Raw genomic sequence first — 17,801 nt, 5'->3', positions numbered from 1 at the left:
TCTTTTAAGGTTTAGATTGAAATCCACGATTTGTAGTTCTGGCAGCAGGCTATGTTGTTCTTTTTTCAAATCAGTGAGAAATGTTATATATTTATTTCCCTTTACTGGTTCCTAATGGAGATGCACTTTCAGCACTTTGTGCTGAAGGGAGCGCACGGGCTGTGTTGTCTGCTTCAAACCAAGGAGGACTCCGTCATCGAGAATTTTCTCTGCAGCCCTTAATTAGTCAGAAATGCCATTTGTAACAAAATCCTCATCCTTCCCTCCGCAGCTGAATCTGGTATCGAGCGTCACGCTTTCCAAGACTGCATCCGAGGCGTCTCCGCAGAGCTTACCTCATACTCCCACCACCCCGACTGCGCCCATCACTCCTGTCACGCAGGGACCGTCGGTCATCACTACCACGAGCATGCACAACGTCGGACCCATCCGGAGGCGGTACTCGGATAAATACAACGTCCCCATTTCGTCAGGTAAAGGGGTTCCGGTGGCGCACCCCCTTTGGTGGGACAGCTTGCTGTTGCCTGCAACCTGGCAGCAGCAAGCTGTGATGATAACAGAACACTTTCTCTTATTTAGCAGATATTGCCCAGAACCAAGAATTTTATAAGAATGCAGAAGTTAGACCACCATTCACGTACGCATCTTTAATTAGACAGGTAAGCTGAGCCAAACACATGCATTTGGATTAGAAACACACACAAAAAAATCTCCCTGTATGTGCAGACTCTGGATTAAATAGATTTTCAAACCTTTGGTATGTAAGCGTGCTCAAATGCTCAAACCTTTACTATAAGGGTTTTTAGAACTGCAATATATAACATAATTGCTTTTGATTAAGTATTACAATACGATGTGATTATTAGGAAATTCATTTCACACAACAGTGAAAATGAGCCTGTTTAAAGATGGCAAGTCAATTATCACAAGCTACAGTAATCTCTGATCCCTAGAATTAATCTGAGCTCTAAATAATTACTGAGCTTTAATCAGCTAGTGAAATGTTTTGCATTTCTCTTTGATTCTGCTTTATGAATGACTAATAAATTAATATTTCTGTAAGGAAACAGAAATAAAAACTCAAAACAATTAGATAATTCCATTTTGAATTTTGCCATTGAACTGTTAAATACAGCCATTAATCTTAGTTCGTATTGTGAAAACCCTCTTTTGGATTTTTTGCTCCACATCTCTTCTTTCTTCCTTTCTTCCCTTCTTTCTTCCTTTCTTTCCATTTTGTATTTGATGAAGTAAAACTGAGTGTATTCTGTACTGGTGGGCTCATAACTGATCATGCAATCACTTTGCTTCACAAGGCCATCCTCGAATCGCCAGAAAAACAGCTAACACTAAATGAAATCTACAACTGGTTCACGCGAATGTTTGCTTACTTCAGACGCAACGCAGCGACGTGGAAGGTAAGCCTGAGCCCGCCTCTGCCTCTCGCCTTTGATATCTGACATGTACGGAATAGACATTGCCGATGACATAACAAATTGTAACGACATGTGGACATGAAAATTTAGATCGGCAGTTGTGACACGCACTGGGAGCCTTATCTGCAGGAACAATTTGATATTTGGCAGAAAAATTCTTCTGCCTTTGAAAACCACTAATTGAATCCCCATTATTGGCTTTTATGTTCGGTGATTATGCCACGAGTTCCTCTATGTGGTTGCTGTTAGCAGTGAAACTCAAGCCCTTCAGCTGGAACATATTAGAACCAAAAAAAAAAACCAGAAATAAAAAAAAAAGAAAAAGAGGTAAAGTTTTATTGTATCAGTAGGAGATGTACTGTTTGTGTCTTTAGTTATGCAGACTGTCATCACAACAGCCACTTTCTTTTCCCCCGGGATCTATAGATCAGTGTATTTCTTTTCTGAATCTATTGGCTTTTCACTACATGTATAGATTTGTTATAAACTTTTTTGTTTTTTAATCCTAATCACACAGCAGCAGCTTCTTGAAAATAATATGCAAGAAGCAAGCCCCACAATAAGGAATATGTTTAACAGAAATCAACCTGTTATTTGGCACTTCAATTTCCTACCATAACTATCTCAGATATTGTTAGATAAGAGGTCTGGGGAGTCAATTTTATTTTATATTTTGGGAGGCCACTCCTTCCCTTATATATAACATTACAATAGCCACACTGGCTCCTGAAGCATGTGCAATTACAAATGAATGAATCAAATAACAGGATCTTGTATCGCTATAAAAATGGCACTCCAGGTACTTTGAGCCTCGCTTAACCTAGACAACTCTGTTGTTCTCAAACAACTCCAAATGACTGGGTAGGATGAATATGTCCCATACATGCTGTTTCATCAGCTCTTTCCATTTTTCCTGTATTGGCCTGCATTTAGGATTAATTCCTTCAGAGGCTGGAGCTAAAAATGCTCCTTGGTTTTCAATAGGATGTTTTGCCTTTAATTCGGATCCCAGTGCAATATTGTACATTTTCAACCTTGGTCTAGAAGCCCTTAGGTTCAGGAAAAGTCTCTGTGTTTGCTGCTTTGATTCTTCACTGAAACTGGAAAACATGAGCAATGTTTCACTTTGCAGCTTCCTTACTATCCAGAAAGGAAATTAACTTTCCCTGATTTAAGATGCTTTTAGACCTGCCTGTCTCTTGCTGCTGGAGTGGTTCCAGTAGGAATTTTCAACAGCTGCAGGTGTGGGTGCTAAAGTAAAAATCCTATTTAATTCCAGCAGCAAAGGGACGGGAAGTGGAGGGAGGAGTGTAAGGCAGCCCTGGCTGTACCTCCTGTGAGGCTAGTTTTAGGAATTAGCTTTGTGCATCATGTAAATTCCACTTCCAGAAGCCTTGTGCACTTATGATGTGCTTCTGCAGAGGAGGAGAGGCAGAGCTGTACACCCTCAGGCTTGCAGAATGGCAAGGCGTGTCTCAGGGAGGCCTGTGCCATTTGTTGACACCTTGGACCTTGTGCAGATGGCCAGGTCATGCTGCACTTAACAGGGAAGAAAAGCATCACCCCAAGTTCCAGCAGCACTAGCAAAACAGGCAACCTCTTGAAGTAGTGCAGGTTTTCATGCTGAACACTGCTCAGATTTATGCCAGCCTTCAGGAACAGCAGGGATGAAAATGCAGCTCTGGATTGGCATGACGGGAAGCCCACGGGGCGCAGAACAAGCGCAAGGGGCTAATTGCAGAATCAGAATAATTTGAATATATATGTGCTGATTTGCACTCACCTTCAGCTAATGCTTAGGGGGCATTTGGGTCAGTGTTTCCCAAGTTTAGGGTCAGGGTTTGGTGTGGGCAAGCTTCCCTGAGCCCTCTTTCAAAAACACAGAAGAGTGCAGGAATAAAAGACCTTTAAAAAATGAACCTCTCTCCCAAAATGCAGTACAGCTGAGCCTGAGCGGTTATTAAAATAACAAACCCTTTCATTTACTACATTCAAGCATGTTCAGGGTAATTTTTCTGCAAAAGTGGCTTGCATACAAATATTTTTAACAAGGTAAATATATAATCTTACAATAATAGCTCCTAATTTTTCTGTTAAGCTGATTGCCGGGGGAGCACTGTGAACTGGTTCTGACAGGTCAGAGGCAATGTCTGTTTGCTTTTATTTTTTGGAGTAATTTGCTGGCACTGAGTTGCAGCCACGAGGCACAGGCTGCAGGTGTGGCTCTGAAATGTTGGGGTATTGTTCAAATAAAACTATTAGATAACAAGTATCCAGAGGCAGGGGAAACAAAACAATTCCTTAAATAAGCATTCACATGAAAAACAGAAAGCAGAGGATATACTTCATGGATGTCTTGCAAATACCGAACTTGTCTGTCTGAATGTATCCAGCAAGAGACCAAGCCGGTAGCCTTAACCATCAATCTCACATAGACTTCAAGAGAACAAGAGCAGACTGTCAAGTATTTCTCCAGCATTAAATTTATTTAAAGAAGATCACAAATATTTCTCCTCCACCCTATATGTAGAGACTGTTTACAAACTCCTAGGACTTCCTTCGCTGAACTTTGCTGTGTGCATTTGATCAACTGCTACATGAACTACAAGATCAGCTTTCACTGGAGGAAATAGCCTTATTATTCTTACATTTTTCTCCAGACTTGACAGTGTTCCCATTTTCACAGGAAACTGCCTGAGTTACCCAGATGTGGGCCTGCAGGCCTGTGTCAGGTTGCGCTAATGTGGCACCCACCAGCAGTTGCTGAGCTGGCTGACTGCGGCCCATAAGGTGTGTGGTGTTTGCATGTTTTTCCTCCACCTCAAAATCAGGGATTTTTGCAAAAAAATTTTAAAGTAATGAAACCTCAAAGAGGTGGAAGGAAAAAAAAAACATTAAAAAACAAGAAGAGAAGAAAGTAATAGAAGAAGGAAGCAGCCCTGATAGTCAGGTTGACTTTCTACTAGATTTCTGCCTTGCTGAGAGGAAAAGCCTATTCAAGGTTTATTTTTCCACCATTTCAGAAGCAGATCAGTGTGGAAAAGCCAAAGTGCTGGGATTGAGCACCTACAGTCAGGAGAGATGTGTTTGCACTCAAGCATCTGCTGAGCAAGGGCATTCTGAGCCCTGAATCTTCCCCAGTACCAGGGATGGGAGTGCAGGGACTGTGTTAGAGAAATGGAAAAGTAGCAAAAGAGTCTTAGCCTTCCCCTCCCAGGCACACACACCACTGCCTCTTAATTTACATGACAAATGCACTGTGCGTACCCTTTGTTTGCACAGTGATTTAGACATTCATGATTAGAGCTCCCTTTCACCACCCAGACCCGATGTTCATTAAAAAAAAAAAAAAAAGAAAAAAGAAGATGAAGACAACGATGGAAGGGAAAAAAATTGTAGTCTTTTGGTTGCCTAGACCCAGGCCATGTGTTTGGCTGGCATTGTGCCTGCTAACGAGTCAACCAGATTGACTAAATCAATGGTGCCAGTGATGATGGATGGAGTTTGTTCGCCTGCATATATTCAGCAAATGGCTTCTTCTGTTTTCCCTGTTTACCAAGCCCCTCTTCAGCGGCACTGGGGACAAGCCCCATGGACAAATCCCAGTGGCTTTGTAGTAGAGTATTTGCTCGGAAAACTCATAAACCAGGGAAGAAGCATGGCACTCCATTTGAGGAATAATGAGGCTCTCGGCACTGTTTCAGAGGAAAGAGGGACAGAAAAGCCAGGAGAATGAGGTGTCTCATTATGTCCAGCTTCAGCAAAGGACAGATCACATCGGAGGGGTTTGCCAGGCTCATCCTGACCCAGCGTCGAGCTGCAGAGAGGACATCTGATCATCGGATGCCATGAGCACGGATCTCTCTGGGTGATGAGCTGTAGGGATATTATCACTTTGTTTCAGAGAGCCCTCCTCATGTTTTCACTTGGCAGAGACTCAGATCAGTCAGTACAGTAGTCTGCCAGAAATAGGAGCCAACTTCCATATAAGAGCAAGCCGTGGAGGCAGCAGTCGGTGCCGTGCCGGCCAGTGGGGTGCTGGTGAGCCCTGAGTCCTTGGTCCATTCCGTGGTTGTGGATGGAGGTTCAGCACCTGATTCACATTAGCCCAGCTGTGGGAAACCACATCAACACCAGCTCCAGTGCCTCTCTGCTAAATTGAGCTGTCTGTAGTTATATGAAATCCTTTCTGTTCTCTCTAACTGCTTTCTTTTGCAGGAGAGAAGTTTCTCTTTGCAAGGGCGTGTATGTTTGTTTTGAAAATGTCTAAGCAATGTTCTCCTTGTGTTCTGTATGAAATGTGCTGTATTATGCAATGTGCATGCTTAAAATGATGGCTGTTCTTGTTCACTCTGGGGATAACTGATACAAATAACTTGAATTTCTAATCTTGGATGTAAGCTTTTGTATTTATTTTGTCTTTGTGAAAATAAGATGTAAAGAGCCGGGAAAAGCAAGTGGGTGCGGGGAGGGGATGGGGCTTAACATTGCAAAATGAAGACTGTCAAGCTGACTGTGCTGCTGTTCTTGGACAATGATGAGCATTTTCTCATAGAAAGTTTTTGAATGTTTTCTCTTTTATACCTGCTGCAGAATGCAGTGCGTCATAATCTTAGTCTTCACAAGTGTTTTGTGCGAGTAGAAAACGTTAAAGGGGCAGTATGGACAGTGGATGAACTAGAGTTCCAAAAACGAAGGCCACAAAAGATCAGTGGGTATGTCCACCATGTTTGAACTTCTTAGCCTAGCTTGGATCATGCTTACAGTTTAACGTAGAGGCTTTGGCTGCTAGCTGGTGTTAGACCAACCTCAGGTGGTTTCGCATTGTTTCAGTTAAGGGAAACCAAGACAAACATCTCATCACTACTGTTTGTATGCCCACCAGTACCCTGACCCTGCTTGCTTGGTGTTTGTTGCATCACATGCTAGTAGCTTTTAGGTGGCAATGCATATTAACCCTCACAAACCATTTGCTTATGCTTATTGCATTTTATTTTCTTTTTCCTTTTCCCTGTATTTGATGTCTGTTCTGTCCCCGATCCCGTGTCCCTTTGTTTCCACTTCATCTCCTTTGCTGCTGCTCTTGTCCCAGGGTGCCATTCGCACCAACCTCTCACTGCATAAGTGCTTTATCAGAGTAGAGGATGAGTTTGGGTCCTTTTGGACTGTTGATGATGAAGAGTTTAAACGTGGCCGTCATATTCAACGAGGCCGTCCTCGAAAATACTGCCCCGATGAAAACTTTGGCGAGCTTGTTGCACAGTAAGAGCTTTTACTTGCTTTAATTTTTTTTTCTGCTGTTGCTTTGCTTTGCATGATTTACCCATCTCATGTAGACTTGCATTTCACAAAATAGTGACATCACCTTTGCTGCTAAAGAAACTAAATTTTTGATTGTTACGTGTATTTTGTGTGTCCTACTCTGATAGTCCAAGTGCCTATAGCAATAACTCTACTTTGACGTGTTTGTTATAGCCTTTGTTGATAGTGCAATGTAGACTAAAATAATTATCCAGAGATATGCTGCTGTAGACCTGTCAGGAATACAGATATATGCCAGGAGAGGCTTCAGATAAGTTTTAATTCTGATGTTTTCCTTTGCTCTCAGTTGTATGCTTTGTTTTGCAACTCTTAATCAGAAATAGGGTAAGGTGCTTCTAAGACAGAAACGCTGATTAACTTAAAAGTGTGAAAGTGCAACAAGACCAGCTGTAAAGATTATAATCAACAGGCCATCCTGTTCCTTCAACCACACACAAATATTCCTGGGGTTCCCAAAGCAATTTGCTTTGACCTTTACTTGAAGGCCATTTCTCCAGGACAACTGATCCTTGCCGGTCCTTGTGGGAGGGGCTCAGTTAAGACTCTTCTCACCAAGATCTGTTCCCACATGAAAAAATCCCCCACCAAAAAAAGGAACAAAAAAATGCCCAGTGAGTAATAAAACTTTGGTGATATTTTTACGTTGGCACTTTCAATCTAGTTTGGATTCAGTTATTTACTTATTCCTCTCTTGTGGACCCAGTGGGATTTAGATGACTGCTAAAGAGAGAGCGGATCCACTTGGCATTCACTTTCCTCAAACCCAGCCCCTTACATAAAGTGAAGATGACAAATGTAAGGGTCCAAAATAGCACATCAGAATATTTTCTGTTAAAATGGTCTTTAGGGCAGCATGTCTTTCTGTGTGGTCTGTGCCAATTCACTGTGGCACAGCAGTACCTGCTGTCATGGCTTCATGCCCACAGCCCCAAACCCTGAACTGTTGGGGGCCATGCAGTCCTTCATTGAAACTATTCACTGCTTGCCTAGCAGGACATAACACAGCTCGCATCCTGTCTCATCACAGTCCCCTGCTCCATTGCAAGGGACCCTGCTGCCAGTGACTTGGAGAATAATTTTCATGACATAGTATTTAAAATGTCCCATGGTGCTTTTGATCATAGCCTCCTCATGATGGACCTTTACATGGTAACTGCCTCCCAGACACGACGAATGTTGGAGAATTTCTCCTGAACACAGCTAAAATGAGCAGAGATGCCAAGATGTGCTCCTAACGCAGGGTAGTAGAACACATGGTGAGGTAACGTTGAGAGATAATGATGTTCCTTATTTAGTAAAGGCAAAAATGATAACCATAGCCTAAACCTCAGATATTTTCCTTACATTAAAAGGAAAAAAAAAAAAGGAAGAAAGAAATAAAAGAGAACTTGTGTGGAAAAACATTCTCAGCTCTAGTTTTCTGGTGTGGGTGGAAGCGTTACATGCTTGAAATGCTCGCACAGAAGTTGGTTGCATTTAACTCTCCTTTTTATGTTTTTCTTATGCAGTAACCCTTCTCTTATTAAAAACATACAGACCAGCCACACCTACTGCACACCTCTCAATGCTGCTTTACAGGTAAGATTAATGACTGTAGCAAATATGCAACAGAGGCGTGTGTCTTCCCCACTCATTTCAAAATATATTAGCCTTGCTCTAATTAGATATTAAATTTTAATTCCGTTAAACTTTTTTCTTAAGTGCATAAAGCATCATAGTCCCTGGAGGCAAACACATATCAGCCTGCTTCAGCATTAGCTAGATGCTTAGCATTTTGAATATTGTGGCAAAAAAATTAAAAGTTCACTTATTAATATTTATCAGCAGTATCATAATTTCCATCCTCTTATTTCAGAATTTCACTTGAGGCAAAAATACCACAAGTGTAATTACTCTAGCACAGCTATTAATGTGCTGAATGATAGGATACTGCAGCACGTGACCTTCTATTGTTCATGGGTTTAAAGAGAAAGCAGATCATTTTTCCCCCTTTTCTTTAAAGGGGCTATTTTTTGCATATCTCCTATTGTTGGTAAAAAAACCCAAATGTCGCAGTTCCGATAGAAAGAATCGTTTTTATGGGTTTAAACTTTACTGTAACTGTTAAGAAAAGAATTGCTGGTTTTTCACCACGTAGAAACACGCAGTGCCGGCGTGCAATTAATAACTTGCAACCTCAAAGTGTGTGCATCTCCAGCCCTTTGTCTTGTGCTGTGTATCAGGTTGGCAGTTTTTTTCCCCTTTACACATTCCTGAATCTACCTCAAAACCCCCAGGTAAAGTCCATATTTTCTGTATCAAGATCCAAATGCATTACTATGCCCTCAGTTTGCAGGGGGGTTGTTTGTGTGGTGGTTCCAGACTGTTCCATACAGCGTGAATGAACCTGGGAAGCGATACTGCGTGTGGTTGCACCCTGGTTGGATGTTGAGGGTTGCTTTTTGAGAAGTTCACTGGTGGTCATGGGTATTTCCTTTGGCCAATCACATTTTGTGGAAGGTTTAGCAGACTTCTCTTTTCAGATTATTGGGAGCAAAGCGATGTTCTGCCTTTCTTCTAATGATTTGAGTTTCCGCAGTAACTTCTGAAAAGCAAAGGAGCGCGTGTTTAAATGAAGCAACTGTAAATACCATTCATTAGTAACTTATTTTCCCTTGAGTCTTGTGAAGTGTGATTTTTAAAGACTGCTTTGTCTCTTGAATAGTATTAAGATTACAAGCACATTTTACATTCATCAGGCTGAAAGGCAAAAATGAAATGATCCTGCATTTCTTCACATTGTTAACTATGTGACTAATTTCAATTAATATGCTTATCATACGGAACTGTTCGTGTTTTATTCCTGAAACACGTGTCCTTGTCGTCATCTCCATCCATTCTTGTCTTCTGTGATAACCTCTAAACTGTTTCCATTTCCCACTTTTCCTGGAAGTAACATGTACTCATGCCCCCCCGTAGCATCCCATGAGCTGAGCTGATGGAGAGGAGAGACTAGACCAAATTTGCTATCACTCAGGTAACCCCTGTAATAGATAAGGGTGAGCAATATTGATTGCCCTGAGACAGGTCCTGGTTTAGGCTGAAAATACACCAGCAGGTGCCTTGCTCCTCTCCCTCCTCACTGAATTTTGGATGTAAAATCCCAGCAGGTGCTGTACAGGGGTTTGGGTGAAGCCATGCGGTGGCCTGTGCTGTGTGGGCAGCTCAGACTTTGCTTGGGCGACAACCTCTCTCCTAGTACATGAGGCTGTTTTACCTGCTAGAGCCTACATTCAGTCATAATTAATAATTAACAAGCAGTGTTCCTCTGTCTTTTGTGGGCATCTGCAAAGACGGGTTCTTTGCATAGCCCTGTGAGCGCAGTGGCTGCTCTCTTAGCAGGCTGGGGAACAGCACAGTGCCACTGGGATGCCAGGGTGTGGTTTTCTGTTATTGTGAGGTGGCAGAGCTGTCCCTCTCCTTCACCCAGATCCCTCTGACATCTCCTCCATCTGTTTTCCCTCATGGCCAGGGAGAAGAAGCAGCTCTCTCCCCGCTCTGTTTGTGGAAGGTATGGGGACTTCAGTGCTCTCCTTTCCCAGCGGGTCACTGGGGGCTCCCTAACACCCCTTCCCCTCCTATTATCTTTATAGTAGATACTTCTCATGTCCCACCTCTTCCCCAGAAAATTGCTTTACTGCAATTACAAGTTATCATGATGGGTGAAGAATTTGAGTCATTATTTTGCCAAGTGCAGGAAATGTGAACCATTCTTTGCATCCCCTAATCACAATGAGTTTGCCGGTTGTTGAATCAAGAAGATAAAAATAATCCTCCCATTAGAATAGCTTTTGTAATCACATGTGACACATAGGGCTGCATATGGAGAGGTCAACGTAAGGATGAATAAAAGGGGCCATGCTCCTGCAGATGCTGTGGCAGGGCTGGTTGTACCCTCACTTCCCATTCCTTCTCCCTCCAGCCCAGTCTCTGGCTGTGTTTGCTTGGGAACAACTCTGCTGGCTGAGATGGCAACAAGCAAGGAGTTTTGTCGCACAAATTAGGACCAGACAAGAGCATTCGATGGCGAGCGTGTTTGCACGAATTCCCCTCCCACAGGCAGGGTTTGCATCGTGCAGACCTGGAGCCTGATGGAGTTTTTGGCTCTGCAGCTGCAGCCAGCTGACCTCCCCCCAGAGTAGGTCGAGTGCTGCTGAGCCAGTGTCTGTGGCTCCTCAGCGCAGACACGGCTCAGAGAGCTGCCAGTGATGTCAGCCGGGTCTGGCTGGGATGGGTGAAATGGTTAAATGTCCTTCACAGCCTTGGAAAGCTGTGCATCCCATCCCTGCCAAACGCCAGGCTCCTGCGGGGCTTGGGGCTTCTGCGCTCCCACCGCTGCCGTGCCGGGCACAGGACTGTGCTGTCAACATGAGCTAATGCTGACACACAGTAAATATTAGCAGGCAGAACGGTGGGAATCAGAAGGAAAATATTTAACAGTTCATTCTCTTTTTACAAAGATTTCCATTTAGAAAGTTAACTCCAATGTGCCTCTGCGTGATATTTCTTTAGAACAAGGAAAAAATGAAATAAAATGGTCAGGTCTGTGATAGGCAAGGTAAGAGCTGAATTGTTGAGGCTTAAAAAATTTCACATGGAACTGATTCACCTCTCAGGTGGATCCGTGCAACTCAAACTGGTCCAGTTAGTGCTAACTACAGCTTCACACTCACGTCATGAGAAAAAACAAACTCAGCAATGTTGCCCTCATGTTTGGTGCTGTTTGCCTTGGTAGGAAGGAGTTATCAGCTGAGAAACTTGTCTTTTTTTCCCTATTTCATTAGAAACAAACCCTAAACCCAGACACAAGCCACAAAACCCCCAAAGCCCTAAACATAATTTTGCAAAATGAAAATAGGAAAAGGACGTTTTATTTTTTCCAGGAGGTGTAATTCCAAATAGGGAATGGAAACCTCCATCCTCTCAACAAGCCAACACAGCTATGGAAGCTTAAACCCAGATGCAGATGATGTTAAATTTCCCTTGGTGGAATCAGACTAATGCCTATCAGAAAGCACAATATTGAAAAACATGGTAATTGCAAATAATGTAAATGTGCAGAGTGGTTTGGACTAAGTGAAGGTGTTGTGCAATGTATAAAAATGTTAGTCATGGCTCCTCATGTATTTGTTTGTGTCCTTGGCAGGCTTCAATGGCTGAGAACAGTATACCTCTATACACTACTGCTTCCATGGGAAATCCCACTCTGGGCAATTTAGCCACCGCGATGAGGGAAGAGCTTAATGGTGCAATGGAGCATACGAACAGTAACGGGAGTGACAGTAGTCCAGGACGTTCCCCTATGCAAGCAATGTGAGTATGGCTTTACACGTTGTCCTACTGTCTGCTCAAGTGTGGATCTGGAGATCTCTATGTGGTTGGTTTCTGAGGTTCACAGATGGAGCAGCAAGAGTAGGCATCTCCATCTGGGGACATGCTGAGGTTGATGAAAGCATAAAAGGGCAGTTTATCCATTTCCACATAGAGCTGATCAGCCTGGTCCAGTCTGACAAGCACAGAGAGCTATACAATTGTTGACTTGTTTGCAGTTCTCTTCTTTAAACCTTGCAAAACCTCACAGGCGACTACGTTTCTTGGACTAAAAAAATGTAGTGTCTCTCCCCTTCGGTCCACCCGATAAGCCAAGCCGGAGGGGCCGAGCTGGGAAATGGGCCTGTTTGGTGGGTCTCCAAAAAGCACTTGACACACAATGGTCTTGCTAGGCATTAACAGTGGCACACGTGAAGGTCTGCATGATTTATAGATTGCTCTTAAAATATCAAAAGGAAAATTAATAGGAGCATTATAGCAACAGACGGCAGTGTAATGAGTGCATATATAACCACATGAAGTCATGGGGGATCGCTGGCCCTGCTCAACGTGAATGGCACCCAGGCCGCGAGCTGGCGCAGGAAAGGGTAAGGCAGGAAGGGTGTGATGCCCCGATGGGTGTGTTCGGTATTTATGGGGTGACAGAGTGAGTTCGTAAAGCTGTAAACTCCCCCCTCCCCTCAAATTACATACTGGGTAATTGGCAGCTGGCGAGGAAGCTGGAGTTTATAAGTCTTGTAGTTCTCTGAAAGCTCTGTGGAGCTGTTGGCTACCTGTGCGAGTGCCCGCGCACCAGAGCCGCACTGCCTTCCTCCTGCCTCTTCTTTACAACGGGCTGTAAAATTGTGGACCGGCTCGCCACGGCTCCCATTACACATTAAAAAGAGAACTAATTTGTAGTCTTTCACTTCAAAGTAATTTGAATAAGGGATTTACAAAAGTAAGTCGAAATCAAGAAGTAGGAAAAAAACATTAACCTAATACCACGGTAGTAATTAGTTGTGAAACTAATTAGCATTTAATGGCAAAAAAGTTTCCCACCTGCATAATGTGTTGTCAGAGGGGAGGGGGCACGAAGGAATCTGAGGCTCTGGATACTTTGATATCACAGCATTTTAAATCAGCTCACAAAGTGCTTTGAAAAAAAAAGAAAAGAATCTTTAAAGATGGCAGCATTCATTTTTAATTAATAATTAATTTAAACATTGTCTTTTACCATTTACTTCAAAACATTCAAATAATGTGTTTAGCTTTCCTAGTGATTGTTTGTGCAGTATTAATTAGCTCTCCCAAAGTAGTGTTGCATGACACACTTTCCATCTCCCACAAACGGATTCATCTTCAGGCAGTTTTAGTCACAATTTGTTATCCTCTGCCCGTGACCACGTGGGGCTGGCGTGAAGGAGGAGTGGAGGGATGTGGCTTTTTTACAGAAAGAAGGCTTCTCCCAAGGGTTTCTTCTGGCCTAACAGACAGGGCTGAACGTTTGTGATGTTGTGTTATTCCACAAGTAATTATTTTTTTGCAAGTTCAAGGCTAGTGTAGTTCATGCACTTCTCATTTCACCTAAGGTTTCGTTGTCTTTGAAGAGACTGCAAGGAGGAAAAATAACTAAGTTGAAACAGGCTAGGACATTTTCCAGAACTGTGCATAGCCATGGCCTTTGTTGCACTTAATAATCATCCCTTAGCACATTGATACCAAGGTGAGGGGCAGAGAACAAGTACTGAGGAGAGAGGAGGTCGGGGGAAGGGATGCTTCATTTTCATTATTCACCACAAAATCCAATTTTCTGTTGTAATATGGAAATGATTGTTTCCTGAGTGTTTTCATTTTCTCAGAATTGATAATATATGTGTTCTCTGCTGAACATTTCTCTTTGCTGAAGTAAAATGTGGCTGGGTGATGTTCCAATACCAGCCTCTGAGCTTCCCCTCTAAAATGCTATTCCTAAGATCTAAAGCCAGAACGCCACTCACACATTGCAGGGTTCACCCTGTTTACTAAACAGAATCATGAGTCAACAGTGAATTTCCAGACGCTGTGCAACCTCTTACTTTCCATAAGCCTGCTTTGTTAATGACATTTCCAATTCTTTTCTCAGAACAGATTTCCTTGTCATAATGCAAATTATTTTTTAAACAATTTCAGTATATTAGAATAAATCAAGCTTTAAACTTTATTGTAAGGTTTAAAGGACCTTGTTAACATGACAGCTAAGAAGTCTAACACTTTAGCTGAAGTCTTATTACCGCTCGTTCGTTTCCTTTTTATGACACATTGAACCACGACTCAGGGGTGGGTTTTTTTTTTTCCTTCTCTCTCTCTCTCCTTTTGAAACACTAGAAAGTAGTTGCATAATTACAGCTTGGGGACATAACACTTTCATCCTGATATGCTCCAAAGGTAGTCACAAAGCAAACTACTCCATGCTGTGTGCACCACCAGAACTCAGTGGCTTTAAACAACAGTCAGCTTTATTAAAAACTCCTCTGTTCACAGAGTGGACAAACAAAAGAATTACTCAGATGTGAAAAGAAGGGGAATCTGTGTTCAGCAAGGTTATTTATTGTTAACCCCTTCTGGAGACTTAGGCATCTACTTAAAAGGAATGCACTGAAATTCTGCTGCTATGAAAACAGAAGTGGAAAGCCCTTTCTTCTTTTTTTTTTTCCCTTTTTCCCCCACCCCCATTTTATTTTTCCTTTTTCCCAGCTGAGCATTTACCCTTTCTGTAGTTCAAGAGACTGAATTCTTTAGTTTCTGAAGGAAGTTTCCCTTCCCCGGTTTGGGGCTTTGGTGAGGTGGTAAATAGAGATCCAGACTTACTTGAGAGATATGAAGGTCTCCCTTTGCCTTTGAGCTTATTTGAACTTCTTTATTTCAGTTGCTCTGGAACATTTGAGCAAAATCACAGCTTCAGTAAGATTTCTTCCTCACAAGCCACTTCATGGTTACAAGTGACAGAGTACAGAAGGAGTTGGATTTTTCTGTTGTTTTCCATGCAGATCTCTCTCCAGGAGGTTGTATTACCCAGATAACCCTCCTAATTTGGGGGATGGAGTTTTTGCCAAGCTCGCTGTCTGGTGTTTGTGCAACACGTGAGCTGCTGGAGGAGGCTGGCGTGGCTGTGCCTCCCCGTGGCTTTGTGGCCCTCTCTGGCTTTGTCTGGCTCGGGGTTGAGCAGGCCTTTTTATAACTTGGCACTTGCTTTGCTTTTCACTCCTGAAGTTTTGTTTTTTTGACTTCTGGGAACCACACCAAACCTCAAAGAGAAACTGAGTTGAAACCACCTGGTTTCACCTGCTTTCATAACAAAACCATAAGGGGGGCAGAGTTTGCTTTGGAAAGGTTCAGGGACCTTTGAAGGTGCTTTCGCAGCATTTTGGGTGGTTGTGAGCCCAGCGGGTTCCTATCTGATCTGCTGGCACCTTTTCATTTCGGCCCTCTGGCCAAGTGCGAGGTGAGGCAGGGATGTGGTGGGACACTGGGCAGCTGCTGGAGAAACTCCTCTCCATGTGCTGAAGCCACGTCTGCTGCATGCAATGTGTGTTCTCCTTTCTCCTTTGAAAATTTCCCATCTGCATTTATCAAAAATAATACTTAAACAAAATTAAACAAAAAACACCACCACCAAATAAGCCCAGCAGCAGCATCAAAACCAGAAAGCCAAGAAACAAGACTTTTAAATTAAAAGAGCAGTAAAAAAGATCACTGCTGTAAAGGCCAAGTAGCACACGCTCTATCGATCTCTATATGGAGCCGCTCTTTCCCTCTTTTTCTTCTATTTTACATTTCCTGTTTTATCCCAAGTGAGGGGCCCCACAGCCTATTCATAATCTATTTTTTTCTAGTTGCAAATAATCAGCAATGTTTTTATGTTGGCTCAGGCCACGAGCTACTGGGACGGTCACCATGTGCACACCTCAGAGATGTGGATCCACTTTTGAGACTTTTTATGTCCTTAAACTAATTCTTAACCTCTGATATTTGAATCATCTCCTCCCAGTGTTGTTTTTGGCTTTTTTTTTTTTTAACCCCTTCCTTTTCAATAATTTGGTCAAAATTGTAAGAGCAATGTCCCCTTTTAATTTGTACAAGAATTGTGAAACATGCAGAGGAACCTCTTTTGCTACCAGGCCGGTGTTGATAGGGCACATATTAGTGAATTTGAAGAGAAAAAGTGTATGTACGTGGATGCTGCATCACTTCTCCCCACAGCTCCTTTGTTGGATGGTTTGGAAGGTGCAGTTAATACTTAAGTATTGATCTAGCACTTTACAACTCAAGAAGCTGAAATATGCAGGGACTTGAAAAGCATTCACAGCTCCCATTAGAAATGTCTGTAGTCAGCAAGTTGGATGCTTCCTAAACTGATTCAGACTCAAGCCAAAATAAATAACAGGGTGTGGTAGAACTCTGCACACTATGCAAGGGTACAACTGCTTCGCCCGGGTCACTTGAAGCAGGCAGGGTTACCTTTGGCTTGTATGTGGATACCAACTATATTTTCCATGTTTGAAGATTTATTTTTGCTGTCTGTCAGTGCAACAGAGTGCAGTGTTGTCATTCCCCTCCACACAAAACATAAAATAAAACGCAGTTACGTCATTCATTTTTAAAGCAAAGCTGAGCAAAGAGAGCAAAAGTTCTTACAGCAAAGCTTTGCGCTTCAGATGATGTTTTCACGTAGCCTACAGGAAAGGGTTAAATGAGCCAGCCTGAAGAAAAAAACAGACTCAAGGAGGTGGATATCAACTCAATGAGAGACAGAGTGGGACTTGAACTCATTAACACTTTATTTTAAGGGATTGCCTACAACATCAATTATTTAGGAAGCAAACAGGGTCTCCAATGCTCTGTCGCATTATTAATACTTGGTAATGTCAATAAAATCCTACTTCCCTCTAAAGTCCCACCAACAAGACACTATTGACTCACATGGCTATTTTACATTTCAAAAGCCGCTGAACAAGAGAAGGGGGGAAAAAAAAAAAAGGAAAGCAAAAAGAAAAAGGTAATTTGTATTTGTATAGGATTTGTTGTAAATATGATTTAAGAACAACATTTTTCAATTGTTATCGTACCGGTTTTGAATGACCAAGCCCCGTTCCCCTGCGGGTTATTCATGTGCTAGGCTGTAATGAGAAATTTGGCAGATTTCATCTCTTTAGTACATCCTTGTGCCCACCATGAGCTGGGGATCATGTTCTGCCTTGTTTACAGCTGACAGTGTTATTATTCTCGTTAGGACTGTGCTTTCTTATCATATTGTTGTGTTGAGCGAGCCTTTTCCTCTCTATTTGTGTTTCCTGGCAGGGCTTTTCTTCCCTTATTGACAGTTTGTAAAAATATGCATTAATTTGGAGTTTAAAGCATGTATCATGGTGTCTCTTTGCTGTGTTTGCTTGAAGTTGATTAATGATAGAACCTCACTTGGGGTCGTCCTCTGGAGAGTTGTCTCACAGGTTCTGCATGTTAACGAGAGACGCCGCACACACAGCGAGCGATGATTAGCCCAGCCTCTGCCGGCTCGGCGGGCTGACAAACTGCTGCTTTGCCATTCGGATGCTTATTCTCCTTATTTATCCAAAGATTGTATTAATCAACTTAATATGTCAGCTGAGAGTGTTTTCTCTCCATCCCAAGATAGAAACCCTATCGAGGTGCTCC

At 42.6% G+C, this 17,801-nt stretch overlaps 1 protein-coding gene across 12 annotated transcripts in view; it reads left to right on the top strand.

The window, feature by feature from the left end:
* FOXP1 (forkhead box P1) overlaps positions 1-17,801 on the top strand; it is a 405,896-nt gene that overhangs the window by 382,173 nt on the left and 5,922 nt on the right. For 11 of the 12 annotated variants that reach the window (XM_068154355.1, XM_068154360.1, XM_068154352.1 and 8 more), the window contains 6 exons: positions 272-473; positions 580-659; positions 1,317-1,418; positions 6,030-6,151; positions 8,267-8,336; positions 11,944-12,110. In XM_068154355.1, the coding sequence (XP_068010456.1) occupies positions 272-473; positions 580-659; positions 1,317-1,418; positions 6,030-6,151; positions 8,267-8,336; positions 11,944-12,110 (743 nt within the window). The remainder of the gene's footprint in view (positions 1-271; positions 474-579; positions 660-1,316; positions 1,419-6,029; positions 6,152-8,266; positions 8,337-11,943; positions 12,111-17,801) is intronic. The other variant, XM_068154362.1, reaches the window with a different exon arrangement.

The sequence above is a fragment of the Melanerpes formicivorus genome, unplaced genomic scaffold (genome assembly GCF_026170545.1).
Source record: "Melanerpes formicivorus ecotype bairdi unplaced genomic scaffold, bMelFor1.0.p_v2 SCAF_28, whole genome shotgun sequence".
Classification (NCBI taxonomy): Eukaryota; Metazoa; Chordata; class Aves; order Piciformes; family Picidae; genus Melanerpes; species Melanerpes formicivorus.
The sequence above is the reverse complement of the archived record's forward strand: the minus strand, read 5'-3'. Positions and strand labels throughout refer to the sequence as shown.